General features: G+C 35.2%; 1 protein-coding gene across 1 annotated transcript; it reads right to left on the reverse strand.

Moving 5' to 3' along the window:
- Positions 1-772: 772 nt before the first annotated feature.
- slc25a1b (slc25a1 solute carrier family 25 member 1b) lies at positions 773-14493 on the reverse strand. Its single transcript, XM_084105380.1, has 9 exons — positions 14215-14493; positions 7946-8053; positions 7212-7311; positions 5127-5265; positions 4705-4789; positions 3792-3896; positions 3580-3695; positions 3419-3492; positions 773-2490 (listed from the first exon to the last, which is right to left on the reverse strand). The coding sequence occupies exons 1-9, from the start codon at positions 14324-14326 to the stop codon at positions 2376-2378; spliced, it is 954 nt and encodes a 317-aa protein (XP_083961506.1). The 5' UTR covers positions 14327-14493; the 3' UTR covers positions 773-2375.
- Positions 14494-15044: the final 551 nt, after the last annotated feature.

Here is a 15044-nt window from a genome sequence, read left to right on the forward strand (position 1 = left end):
AAATAATACATTTGGGAAAAAAAAAAAAATGCTGAATTTTTTTTTTTATACGTCTGTTGCATGTCATTTTGTCGCCCTGATCTGAAAGATATTGAATATGCTGAATATTTCACCTCTGCTGTCAGTCTTGACAGATCTGTGAGACTGTGTTGAGGTAGGAGAGACGATATAAGCACACAGAGTGTTATTTAAGGCATGTACTGATCCGTGATCAGTATTTAAGAGGCTCTGGTCAGATCTGTTGACCTTTTCAACATTATTCACAACATTCAACTACTGTTAAATAAGTAAACATTGTATTAGTATTAGAGTAACCTGGTTCATTGGTGAAACGGCACCGTTCGGTTTTTTAAACGATTTGTGTTTTTGTGTGGTGTTGATTTCAGAGATCGAGGCGTACAGTTATCATAACAGGTATGACACGATTATATGTCACTGTTATTTAGGTATACTGTTACAGAAGGGTGTAATTATACGCAAATTATGGAAATGACAATGTAAACAAGTAAGGATTAAAAAAATAGATCATAAGATGCATTTTTAGTATAGGCACTTAAAATAATCGCTAAACCTGAATTGCTACCAAATGTGAAAGTGCATGTATCATATGTACCACTACAAGGTATAAAACACATTTGTATGTTATAATTAAAAGCTTTGGTTAATTTATGCATCTTAGAAAGTGACTAAAAATTATTTTCATATTCAGTGATTTTGTCTTGTTTTCCAGTACAAATATCTTAATATCTTAATGAATATGTTTTAATGTATAAGCTCCTATATCTCGATAGCCCTATATGCCAGAATCACTCCTTTATTCCCACACTTAATGATATGGGTTTTCACTTTGGAAACAGAAGGGTATATCGGCGGTTTCGGCTCACTTTATATAAAAGCTGTTTTTTCCGAATCAAAGTTCGAGCTACAAAATTCTAACTTTTTTAAATATCTGCAAATCAATCATATTTCAGTCAATCAGTCATGTCATATTTCTATAATGTATTAATCGATCTGGTGGATTGTGACACATACCATTAGGAAACATGGGAGAAGGATTTAGGTCACTATTGAGGATGCACAATGGAAGGAATGTCTTCAGAAAATATACTCTACTAGACACAACTTAATCCAGTTCACTTCAGGGAAAATCGCATGCAATTTAGTAATTCATAGATGTTGTAACCTTCACAAGTACTGGACTGATATTTTTGACCTACTTTCAAAAGTGTATTAAAAAAAGAGATTGTTCCAGATCCAATGATTGGCATTTTTGGGGTTATTTCTGTACCTTCTTTTAGTAAATTTGAAAGACAGTCTATTTCTTTATTTATGATTCTTGCAAAGAGATTGATTCTTCAGAGGTGGTATTTTGTTTCAGGGATATTTCTCTGTAACTAGAGTTCCCTTATTTTTATACAGTCAGTATACTCTACTATTGCTTCCTTTTTGGACCTTTGTTTATTTAAAAAAAAAGTCATAATAGAAAATGAAAAAAAAAGTCTTGTTTAATGAAAAATGTATCAGAATTTGCTGAAAACAAGAAAATGGTCAGAAAAATAAACTAGTTTCCCCCTGGAATTGGATAAAAGCCACATCATTTTGATACATTTTTTCATAAACAAGGCATTTTTCTTCTCAAGTATGTGTCTTCAATAATGTTTAATTTAAGAATTTTTAAGATATTTGTGGTAAAAAACAAGACAAGGTTACACTTTATTTTAACGTGACGTAGTTAGACATTAGGGTTAGCACATTACTACATGTACTTACTATAGTAATAACAGTAAATTATGCATAATTACAAGTAACTAACCCTATAAGAAGTACATGTAGTTAATGAATATTACTCAGTACTTATTTGAGTAAGCACAATATAACTATTGTCACCCTTAAAATAAAGTCTAACCCAAGACAAAAAATAGTTAGGGTAATATATATATATATTTAAATTTCTAAGATGCATATTCTGTTTAAGTTTTCTGGTGTTCATATAAGGCCCTCAGAACTTAGTATGTGATCACATGTAAGGAAAACAAACAACGGAAAACAAGTATAATATTTGCTGGCAAATTGCACGATATATATAATATTTATACCTAATATTTAAAAAATAAAATTTAAATCCTGTGTCTCCCTAAAGATGCTGTTTTACATAAAAACATTTAAAAAAAAAAAATTGTGGTAAATACTATTTATCTTTAGACTAATTTTCAAGTATTTGATTTCTGTCTCACATTAGTTGGTTAAATCTCTCGGTGTGTTGATTAAGTGATGGTTATTAAGTACATTCCAGTGACTTTCTTTGTCGTCTGCTGTTGGCAGATATTTTGGCCCCTGTGTAAACGTCCCCGCTGTCGCTCCGCATCAGCGCTCCTTTAATCTGTCTTCCACACCTTGTTGAGAACTTTGACCACTTCCTCGTAGATGATGAACACTATGGCCACGTCCAGACACACGCGACCTAACCTGGGGACGGTGCCTTTGTAAAATCTAGAGAATAGACAGAAATTTAAGTGAATAAATAAGAGTCAATCACACAAAACCTTTCAGAAACATGTACGTGTCATTATGCAATACAGTCATTCGAATTTGGTAGGAATGTGTGCATGCAAAATATCATTTCATATATACACTACCGTACAAAAGTTTGGGGTCGGTAAGATTTTTAATGTTTTTAAAAGAAGTCTCTTGTGCTCACCAAGGCTGCATTTATTAGCAAAAATAAATACAGTAATATGTGAAATATTAAAGCAATTTAAACTAATTGTTTTCTACTTGAATATATTGTAAACTGTAATTTATTCCTGTGATCAAAGGTGAATTTTCAGGATCATTACTCCAGTCTTCAGTGTCACATGATCCTTCAGAAATCACTCTAATATGATGACCCTGGATCACGTCACCAGTCTCGAGTCGCACGGGTATATCTGTGGCAATAGCCAACAATACATTGTATGGGTCAAAATTATCGATTTTTCTTTTATGCCAAAAATCATTAGGATATTAAGTAAAGATCATGTTCCATGAAGATATTTTGTACATTTCCTACCGTAAATATATAAAACATTTATTTTTGTGAGTGAATGCAGCACAATCGCCAACATAAATGAACAACTTTAAAGGAGATTTTCTCAATGTTTTGATTTTTTTGCATCCTCAGATTCCAGATGTTCAATAGTTGTATCTCGGCCAAATATTGTCCTATCCTAACAAACCATACATCAATGGAAAACTTATGTATTCAGCTTTCAGATGATGTATAAATCTCAATTGCAAAAAATGTACCCATGTGACTGGTTTTGTGGTCCAGGGTCACATACAGTATGATGATTTGATGTTATCAATGTAAAAAACTGCTTTAGATTCAGCCATAAATCCCCTCAGTCAGGCACTTTGGTTTAGTCTCAGGTTTACTTACGCAGCCGGTCCTTCGTATTTCATGATTTTGACGGCGCAGTCAACGGTGCTCTTATATTTGTGAGCTTCCAATCCCTGCAAACATTATTAAAACAACATTGAAATATCCCATTCACATTTTTTATTTTATTTTTATGCTTGACAATGATTTTTAATACACACCTGCATTCTAGTTTTGATCACATCCAGTGGTGTATTTCCAAACACGCTTGCGGCTCCAGCAAAGGCTCCAAACATCCCGGTTATGAGGGGGTTAATACTCTTATTGGGGTTATCGCCTAGTTTTACAGTGAACACAGTTTCATTTCAGCCACATTGCTTCATTAGCACAAACACTGCTTATATATTTATAATTATTATATCATGTTTCATACCTTTGTACCAGTTTCTTAGAGAGGTCATCACGTAGAATCGGATGGCCTGGTTTGAGCCCTGCTTCAGGACTGTTGCGGTCAATCCCTGATATGTTCCTTTGAGTCCTGGTAAATAAGAAAACAGGTTCAAAGATATGCTCATAATTTAACAGACTTACAAAGCAGAATTATTCAGAGTCCCATCAAGTAAAGGGGTCGTTTTCTTTCGACTACAATGACTGGTTTGTATTGAAATGAGCTTCATGTGGTTCAGATAATCGATTGGATCAGAGGTTGATTAAAGTGTGACGGTCACATGAATTGCTGCGTCACATGATGTTCATGCGAGATCATACGAGACTGAATTTATTAAATGCAAATCTGTAAATGATAAAAGCTAAAAAACAGGTTTGTTTCATACGAGGATTTAAGCCATCTAAATACTCATATTTTCCGTTAACCGGTTTTGTGACAGTGTTGTTATCATTAACTGAATATATAATTAATCATTATAGATGAAATAAACTAAAATATAATACTAGATGAAAAACTAATTTACTAAAAACTAAACACTAAAAAAAACTCAAATTAAAAAGGAAACTGAAAATACTATTAATAGATACTATAAAAGTGTATAAATAATCCTATTTCATTGTAAAATAATTTTGTAAAACTTTTCTGGGGTGGTTTCATAATAAACATGACTATAATAAAACATATACGCTATAACAACAAGAATAAAACTGTCAAAATAAAACGTATAAAGCAGCCAAACAGGCATGAATATAAAGTAAAACTATCAAATGAAATTAGAAACGGTTCTCTAGAAAAGCAGTTTCAGCTTATATATCACTTTTCAGATGTATTTGTTGTAAGTGTGTTTGCTCTCCAGGAGGTGGCGCTGCAGGACAAACCTTTCCCCACACACATGTACCTTGTGTTCGGATTATTTCCCTCACACCGTGGAAGAAACCTCTGTACTTTGGGTTCGCTGAGCACTGATCATGGATGAATTTGACCTGAAATTAGAAAAAAAAATGTTTTTATAAAAATGAACATCGAACACATCAGTTCAATCACTTCACACTGGTTATATTTCCAATGCATTTCAAATATAAATGCATTAAAAGCTGCAATAAAAGTGTAATCTGTTAATATACTTGTCTGATGGTCTTCTTACATAACAGGTAAAGCACAAATAAACTTCACATTTGTATTAGTGTAATAATGTCTTATACGGTGTCTAGACTGCAAGTGAGCAATGCAGTGTGACTAGACTAAAATATCACATTGCTCACTCTCTGTGTAGACCATGAGTACTAGGCTACTGACTATCAAAGCATCAGCATTAATCACCTTTACAGTCTCCATCGGACACACCACGACTACAGCCTCCGCAACTCCTGCTCCCAGACCGCAGATCAGACCCCGCGTGCTGTCCAACTTCCCAGACTCATCCCTCATCTTATTACTGAGGAACTCAAACATCCCAAACCTGCAGAGAAAAACACACGCGACAACATCAACACAAGCTTAAAATGAAAAGAAAAAGATTCCTTCTCATTTACTTTGCAGAACTTTGCTTTATGGGCACAATAAGGGAAATAAAGAAATATGAATTATAAATAAAGAAATAGCTATAAATATAAATAAATATATACACAACACATACATATATCCAAACATCTATATATACATGTTTGTATATATTTATTCATATTTATAGGTTTGTGTTTATCTATATATATACACACATACATATACATACAGTGTTATTTTGGTAACATTGAGATACAGGTTTTATTCATATTTGTAGTCAGATATTTATAGTTTCTGTTTTCATTTCAATATCAAAGTTTTTATCTTTTTATTTAGTTTTTATTAATACTAGTATATAGTATTATAGTTAATATAGTATAATATAAGTTTTTATTTTGACAATTTTAAAAACTAACTAATATATAGCCCTGTTAGCCTATATATATATATATATACTGGTGGTGGTTGAGGAGAGATTGTAAAGTGCGTACAATAGTACATATGAAAGTGCTATATAAATGCCTCATTCATTCATTCATTCATTCATATTGCATTGCATGCATATTTAATTTTTTTCCCGTCATCCTTGTGTCACATTTACATTCATGCATTTGGCAGACGCTTTTATCCAAAGCGACTTACATCGCATTTAAAGGTAAACATTTACATTCTTATCATAACCTTGGCGTTGCAAGCGCTCACTGTTTGAGCTACAGGAAGGCTATACTGTTACACTATATGATCACACTCTTATTCATGCCTTTAAACCATTCAAGACAGTGACAAGACCTGATGGGCCCTATTTTAACGATCTGAAATGCAAGTATCAAACGCGAAACGCAAGTAACTTTGTGGCTGGGTCTCGGCCCGACGCTAATCTAAAATGGGTTGGTCTGAAGTAGTTTCATTACTCATAGGTGTGGTTTGGGCTTAACGTGAAATAAACCAATCAGAGCGACATCTCACATTCCCTTTAAGAGCAGGCGCGCTTGTTCCATGGCGGGTTGCTATTATAACGGCGAATTTGCCAGACGTGCGCCAGGAGCGGTTCACAGCCGAGGAGACCGACGTTCTCGTCAGGGCCGTAAAACACAGAGAAGTGACATTGGGGATGGAGAAACACACCCAAATTAGCTTCGGTTAAACAGGCGTATGATAATTTGGGTAAATGTGTAAGCTAGATTTATGCCTATTTTTTCACATCTTCATGGACACAACAATGATTTCCCTCATGTGGAATATTTTTCCTTGTAATTATGTATGGTTTGCAAAAATGAAAACTGCTGCGTCTGTGTGTAGATGAGAGAAGCAAAGTGTATGCGCATTGTGCACACGCTACATTATGGCCAAGCATGCGCCCTTAAAATAGCATCTGAATAACGCGCCACTGACTTTAGACTAGGTTTCTCCTGGTCTGTGGCGGAATTGTTTTCTGAAACTGCAAAATAGCACCAGGGAACGTTTGCGCCGGAACACGCCTCCTCTTTTCGCTGAACCGCCCCCGGGAGCGCAAGTTCATTCCCTAATTTACAGACGTGCGCTCACGTCAACTGCGCTGGGTGCAAGATAGGGCCCGATGTGTCATGATGGCTAGTGAGCAAGTTATCCTCTACAAAAGAAATATCAAGCCGGTGAAAGAGAGCAGAGCGAAACTAGAAAAAGTGGGCATCTCTCGGCCAGAATAAGATGCATTGAGCAACAGACTTCACACTGAGAGCCACAGACTTCACACTGAGAGCCACAGACTTCACACTGAGAGCCACAGACTTCACACTGAGAGCCACAGACTTCACACTGAGAGCCACAGACTTCACACTGAGAGCCAAAGACTTCACACTGAGAGCCAAAGACTTCACACTGAGAGCCAAAGGCCTGGCTGTGCAAGGCTTATGAAGTGCTTACCTCACGGCAGCTTTGGGAATGGAGCCATAGAGCAGAGAGCTGAGCCCCCGGTACAGGCCCTTCACCCCGTGACCACGCACCGTCTGCTGCACACAGTCAACTGAGCAACAGAAAACCACAGACATTCAAATCTCCAAGAGCATTATGGCATTTTAATCTGAGACATTATGCCTGATGAAGGTCGTGAGACCGAAACGTTGCTTATACAATTTTAACACTCATTTCCAAGTATTGATAGTGTGCGGGAGTTCCTTGTTTTTTTAATCTGAAACATTTAAAATGCTTATCTTTAGTAAACGTGTGTGCGTATGAATTATTAAAAGCATTAATATCCTTTTCAGATTGTTCTAGCGTGATCCCCTGACGCTGAGTACATCATTCATTAGATTCGGTTCAAAAGAGAACATGACCAGGCTGTTGAAACGTGACCCTGCCGGTTGCACGCGTGCTATTGGCTAACAAATGAACCCGGTTGAACAATCAGTGCTGATAAACTTGTTGTGAAAAGGGGCCACAAAGTCCAGTGGCAGATAAACCCAAACCCAGATCAGTTACTGAACTTTGAACCTTCAAACCTGAGTGGACTCTGTCTCCGCTGATGCGTTTTTACACATAATCATTACATGAAAGTGTTTGAAAAGCTCTCAGGACAAAGCAGATGCAATTATCATGGAGACAACTGTTGAGTGTCTACTTCAGATAATGACATGAAGGCATTAGAAGTAAATACACACCGATGCCTTTGTACCGAGGCGGGTTTGCCTTCTCGTCTAACTGCAGCTGGGTTTTCACATACTCCGTCGGAAATGTGATGCAGATTTCAATGCCTCCGGCTAACCCACCTGCAAAACAGACAATTTATTCACAATGATATTAATAATACAAGTCGAAATAAAACAGATGGAAAATACTGTCTATCTATCTATCTATCTATCTATCTATCTATCTATCTATCTATCTATCTATCTATCTATCTATCTATCTATCTATATATACATAATAAATATATATATATATATATATTAGAACTATTCTGGTCACTAAATGTGACTAATAAATTAAAATCACTAACCCTAACAGTAATAGTGATTAATTATTGTAATTTTATTTTAGTCAAGTAATTATATGTACACTACTCTTAAAAATTTGCCATCGGTAAGATTTTTAAATGTATGCTCAAAAAGGCTTCATTTAATTGATAATTTTTTTTTATAAAAATAAAAATAAATATTTTCTATTTTAAAATGTTAAAATATAATTTATTCCTGTGATCAAAGCTGAATTTTCAGCATCATTACTCCAGTCTTCAGTGTCACATGATCCTTCAGAAATCACTCTTATATGTTATATTTGCTGCTCAAAAGAAACATGATTATTATCAATGTTGAAAACAGCTTCATATGTTTTTGGAAACCATGATACATATTATTATTCAGGATTCTTTTGATGAATAGAAAGTTCTAAAGAGCAGCATTTATTTGAAATAGAATCTTTTGTAACATTATTAATATCCCTTTTGATAAACTGAACGTGTCCTTGAACGGTGGTGTATTATGAGTTTTTACAGCGATGATCACCTCTATGAATAACGAATGCCTTGTAAAGCCCAGTGATCTGTCGCCACCTTAACTGTGTGTGTTGAGCACATCTGTAGGAAAGGGGGCGTGTCCATCTGTGATTGGCTCACTGGACCCGCCCCCTGCTGTACAGATGGGTGTGACTGTGAAGCACACAGTCCTGTTCTTTAATCAGATCTCAACTTTGTTGACACGTTTATGCTTCTTTTACTGTGTGCCATGTGTGCAGAAAAGCTTCAGATGATCAAACAAATGGGTCTGATTCGACATGCAGACGTTATTATATACACTGTATACGTTTTAAAATAAAAATGTATAGCACTTCATATCTCAGGAGAGTTATTTTTCATTTAAGTATCAACTTTGTCTGAGATGTTTCTACTAAAATAAACACCAATGAGTCAATAGTTGTCATACAGTTAGAGTACAGAGCTATGAAATGATCCCGGATAGAAGTTCACAACATCTGACGAGAAATGCTGGTAGCACTTTATTTTACAGTCCTGTTTCCCATGTACTTATTATAGTAATTGCAAAAACTAGGTACTAACACTGAACCTACCCCTAAACCTAACCTTAACCCATGTACTTACCTTATATTACCCAGTATTTTCTAAGGTAAGTACACTGTAAGTACATTCACTGTAAAATAAAGTGCAACCGAAACGTTTGCGTTCATATTGATATCTCTTATACTTTGATGGCAGACTTGTGTCAAATCTGAGCACAATTGGAGACACTTCTAGATTTCTTTGGAAACTTCACACTGAAAAAGTGGAAGAAACTAATTTATTCTCAGGAATTGCTTGTAAATTTCATTAATAATTACAAAGAAACCGCAATAACGGACTGAATTAAGTGTGAAATTTTGAAGTAGAAAGACTGCGATAGTCTACATGGCAGTCTAGAAGAAAAAAAAAACAGATTTTAAAGAAATTTCATTACATTTTTCTTTCCTATGGGATGTACTGAAACGCATATTGTCTCATCTAAATAATCGACACTGTTGTTGAACTGAATTGAGCTGAATAATGACACTATTGTCTTTTTCAGAGCTGATTTACAGCAGAATTTGTCTTGTTTGCATCATGAAATTCCGCTGAATGATTTCTGATGTTTCCCCCAGGTGTGCATACACTACAGTTTCTCTGAATTGTTTCTGTTAATCGTCTCCTATTAGTTTTCATGATGTTCTGTCCACATTGATAATTCCTGGAACAACTGCGCATGCTCTCTGGAGAGCTGAGGATTTGTTTTAATATATACAGACACATTTTCTGTAAAAACCATATACCTGTTTAACAGGTTTTGGCATAACTGACGAGCACATATCTGTGTAATAGCAGGTGATACTCTATCCTGTCTGACCTGCTGGTCTCCTCGAGCCACAAAACTGCCCTGAGCGAGAGAAGAAGGGCGTAAAACATCCCAGATGGAGATCACCAAAACATACACACTGGGCCCTATTTTAACGTTCTGAAACGCAAGTATCAAACGTGAAACACAAGTAACTTTGTGGTGTGGTTTGGGCGTAACGTGAAATAAACCAATCAGAGCGTCATCTCACATTCCCTTTAAGAGCAGGCGCGCTTGTTCCATGGCGGATTGCTATTATAACGACGGATTTGCCAGACGCACGCCAGGAGCGGTTCACAGCCGAGGAGACCGACGTTCTCGTCATGGCCGTAAAACACAGAGAAGTGACATTGGGGATGGAGAAACCCACCCAAATTAGCTTCGGTTAAACAGGCGTATAATAATTTGGGTAAATGTGTAAGCTAGATTTATGCCTATTTTTTCACATCTTCATGGACACCGCAATGATTTCCCACAGTTGGAATATTTTTCTTTGTAATTATGTATGGTTTGCAAAAATGGCAACTGCTGCATCTGTGTGTAGATGAGAGAAGCAAAGTGTATGCGCGTTGTGCACACGCTACATTATGACCAAGCATGCGCTCTTAAAATAGCATCTGAATAACGCGCCACTGACTTTAGACTCGGTTTCTCCTGGTCTGTGGCGGAATTGTTTTCTGAAACTGCAAAATAGCACCAGGGAACGTTTGCGCCGGAACACGCCTCTCTTCGCTGAACCACCCCCGGAAGCGCAAGTTCATTCCCTAATTTACCGACGTGCGTCTGTGGAGGGAAAAGTCTGATGTGCGTCGGGTGCAAAATAGGAATGATACATGCGTCGCTGTACAAAGTCAATTGCGCTGGGTGCAAGATAGGGCCCCACAATCCATGCAAGAATAAGTTATGTGTACATGAATCACTTCAAATATTTTAGAATGTATATAATATAATATTAGATAATATAATATAATATAATATGGTAACTTTATTTTACAGTGTCCTTGTGTTACATGTACTTACCATAGTAATAACAGTAAATTATGCATAATTACATGCAACTACTGAAACCCTAAACCAAATCCTAATCCTACCCTAACCCGATAGTAAGTATATGTAGTTAATTAATATTACTCAGTACTTAAATATATTATTACACTGTAACAATGACACCTTAAAATAAAGTGTAACCTATAATATAATATATACTATATATATTAAAAATAAATATTTTTATTTTATATAAATATTATACACTAAGATTTTAAAGGCTCTTCTGCTCACCCAGGCTTCATTTATTTGATCTAAAATACAGTAAAAACAGTAGTATTGTGTAATATTATTACTATTTAAAATAACTGTTTTCTATGTGAATATATAGTAAAGTGTAATTTATTCCTGTGATCAAAGCTGAATTTTCAGCATCATTACTCCAGTCTTCAGTGTCACATGATCCTTCAGAAATCACTCTAATATGCTGATTTGCTGCTCAAGAAACATTTCTGATTATTATCAATGTTGAAAACTGATGCGCTGCTTCATATTTTTGACTTGCTACAACAATATAAAGGAAGTTTAGACCACTAATACAACTAGTTCTCTTTTGTTGAATTATATGAAACTAACTGATGTATCAGTACTAGGACAAATGTCACGGCCAAATCCAGATTACTCCATATTACAGCAAAGCAAAAAGCACTTTATAAAGTCCACTATCAGGTTCTTCAAGGAAGCGAGCGATGTTTGATCATATAGCGCTCCAGACAGAACTGTGCACAGGTTCACAGACAACGCTTAGGTCCAGTCCCAGACTAAAATGCCCATTTGAGCTGTTTAGCAACTTGCACTGACATATCTAAAAAATATTTTGAACAATGACACTATTTTCTTTTAGAGCTGCTGTACAGCCAAAATGAACTCGGTTTGCATCATTGAATTATTTGCCTGTTTATGTAATGACACACCTAATCCGGCTTTACGTCTTTAAAGTCAAACAAAGTGAGTCTATGATGCAATCAATGGTGTTGTGTGTGTGTGAGGCGTGATGTTTTGTGTTTTTCTGCTGAGTTAACTGTTCATACTGGAGTACCAGTATAACTGGTCTTTAATCAATATGTCAGCAGAAAGGAATGTTGTGTAGAAAGTCATTACGTTGTTACACCAATTAAGTGTTTACAATCACTTTAAACATAAATATGTTCAATTGAATAAATGTGAACTGTGACATCTATTGCATGCATCTATCATAATCTAGTGCACGTGTAGTTGCATGTTCTAGTCGTTAAACAAATATTTGGCAAGAACGACACTCGCAATGCGACTGCATTCCATGTTACTGTGTTAATGTGCCCATGCCTCATCCGTCATCATGTCATCATGCATCCAGCACATTTATCACTCCACTGAGCATTACTGAGGCCATGAGCTTCATGCACAACATCAGGAGATGTGAATGGAACTAGTATGAGTTTCTCATTAACTGTCGCTGCCCTGGCAAGACATTAACCACACTAACTACAGGGACACTTCAGGGAAGAGTGGAAAAAGACAAGCTACAACAACACTTTTAGATATCTAGATGCCGAGGTCAGACTAAAAGAAACATTCAGTATCCTGAGGCAAAAAAAAGAAAGAATGTTAATGGATTGCTAATGGAATGTATATCATAATTTAGAATCAGGGATCAAATAAAAATATTATAAGAATTGAATAAGATGCTATATGGATAAAACTAAATATATTGATCATATTTTATTACTAGAAGATTCAATCAATTTAAGATTAGATACAAATTAGATGAGATACAAATAAGATTAGATACAAATTATTTTAGTTTTATTAATATTTTGAATAAGAATTAATTTTGTTTCCATGTTCATTTTAGTTTAATTTTTTAGTAATTTCATTACGTGCTTTTGTCTTTTTATTTAATATTGATATTTTGGCTAAAAAAATATATTTTAGTTTTAGTTTTATTTCTAGCTAATAATTGTAGTGCTTCAACTTCAAATTTATTGCCAAGGCAACATTTTTTCAACTATTTATATTTTATTTTATTTCAGCTTTAACAAAAGTATTTTTATATAGTTTTAGTTAAGGATAATAACCCTGATTGTTACTTATTAGCTCCAAATAATAATGATGAAATTTCATTAGCATTCCTTTTTTTCAACCGCTTGTTAAATATTAAACAAAAAGGCCCTTATAACAGCGATAAAGAAATACTTTCTTTATCAATAAAGGAAAGTGAAGAACTTGACTGGGTCATATTTCACCCCAAAAATCAAAGGAAACAAAGAAATTACATTTTGCTTACAAAATCAAGCCCTTTTAGCATTATTTTCATGACATTTGTCCACCTCATTACCATAATGCAAAACAAAATAATTTAATTTATTTAAATGCAAGTATTTATACAGTATTATTTGTAATGCCTTTAATGTATGCTTATTTAAAATTAAATAATATTGTTACAGCAATTTTTACGTTTAATAAAAATACTGTATTTCACCTCTGAGAAGTAAATCAGAAGTAAAATGTTACGACACATTACAGAAATAAAAAAGGGAAAATGTGCATGAAAACAATTTTACAATACAAAAGTCCCAGAAACAGATGCCATTAAATGACAGAAAGAAAGAAATTGGCTTAATTGTCATTAAACTATTTTTTAATGTATGCAATAAATACAATATTCTCCTATTTGTTTTGTTTTGATTTTGGGGTGTAGTGTGACGTTAGTCCTGACACATTCCATTTTGTTACAGCTAGATTGTTACATTGTAACACAGAAGTTCTACATTGTATCAAAGCGCTTTTGTTACTTTGTGTCAACGTTCTACTTGTTACTTTGCATCAGTTCTTCCAGTGAAACAGTAACACACTGACACACAGATACTCGCCTGTGCAGTGATGATGACTACAACCCTGTAGGGATCAATCGAGCAGAGGACTGTAAACAGTGTGGATGACAGTGCAAAAACTGTGGCACAGCTGATCTGGAGTCAGTCACAGCATTAACAGAAATGACTTTCACTGTTTCTTATGATTCACAAGCACAGAAAGACACTTACCTGCTAAAATAGCCTTTCCAGGGTGTGTGAGTTTGGCTTGTCCGGCGGGCGCAGCGGCTGATAAACAGTGCGGTCTGTGGAAAGGACTCACAAATTTCGGGTTCACTGACATTTTTCTTGTTTTATAAAAGAGAAAAGCGACTCCTGCACAGCAGAAACAGTATTTGTAGTGCAAACACAGCTCATAAGTGAAGTGACGGGCTCTCTGAGATCTTTTGACAGCCCGAAGTTTCCTGCTCTCTGTCAGTAGTGTGTGTGTGTGTGTGTTTTAAGGGAGGGAGAGTCTCTGTCGCAGCGCCATATTTCTGACAAACTCATCATCAGTCCTGTTAAGGTGGAACGGGCATTTTTGTGTTAAAGGTTCATTGACCTGCCCTGAATATGAAAAAAAGCACAGTACAACATCATATCAGTAAAAACGAGCTCCATAAACTTTACAGATGGTGTTTTTTGCAGACCTCGTAAACGAAACTTGTATTTATTTTATTAGAAGACACACTTTTTTTCCATCTTAAATTTCGCGCGCTTTTGAAAAAAAGAAGAGCAAAAGACACTTCAACCTTTTTCGTTTTGCTATATATAAATATATAATTAATTAATGATTAGTAATATATATATATATATATATATATATATATATATATATATATATATATATATATATATATATATATATATACATACTGTGTGTGTGTGTGTGTGTGTGGGTGGGTGTGTGTGTGTGTGTATGTGTGTGATAAAAGCAGCATTATGTGAATGTGATGACATCTGCTGGTAAGTGTTTGTGTGTGTTTTTGAATAATAATGGAGCAGTGATGTTAATGGCCCTT

This window comes from Abramis brama, assembly GCF_963993115.1.
Source record: "Abramis brama genome assembly, chromosome: 25".
NCBI classification, from domain to species: domain Eukaryota; kingdom Metazoa; phylum Chordata; class Actinopteri; order Cypriniformes; family Leuciscidae; genus Abramis; species Abramis brama.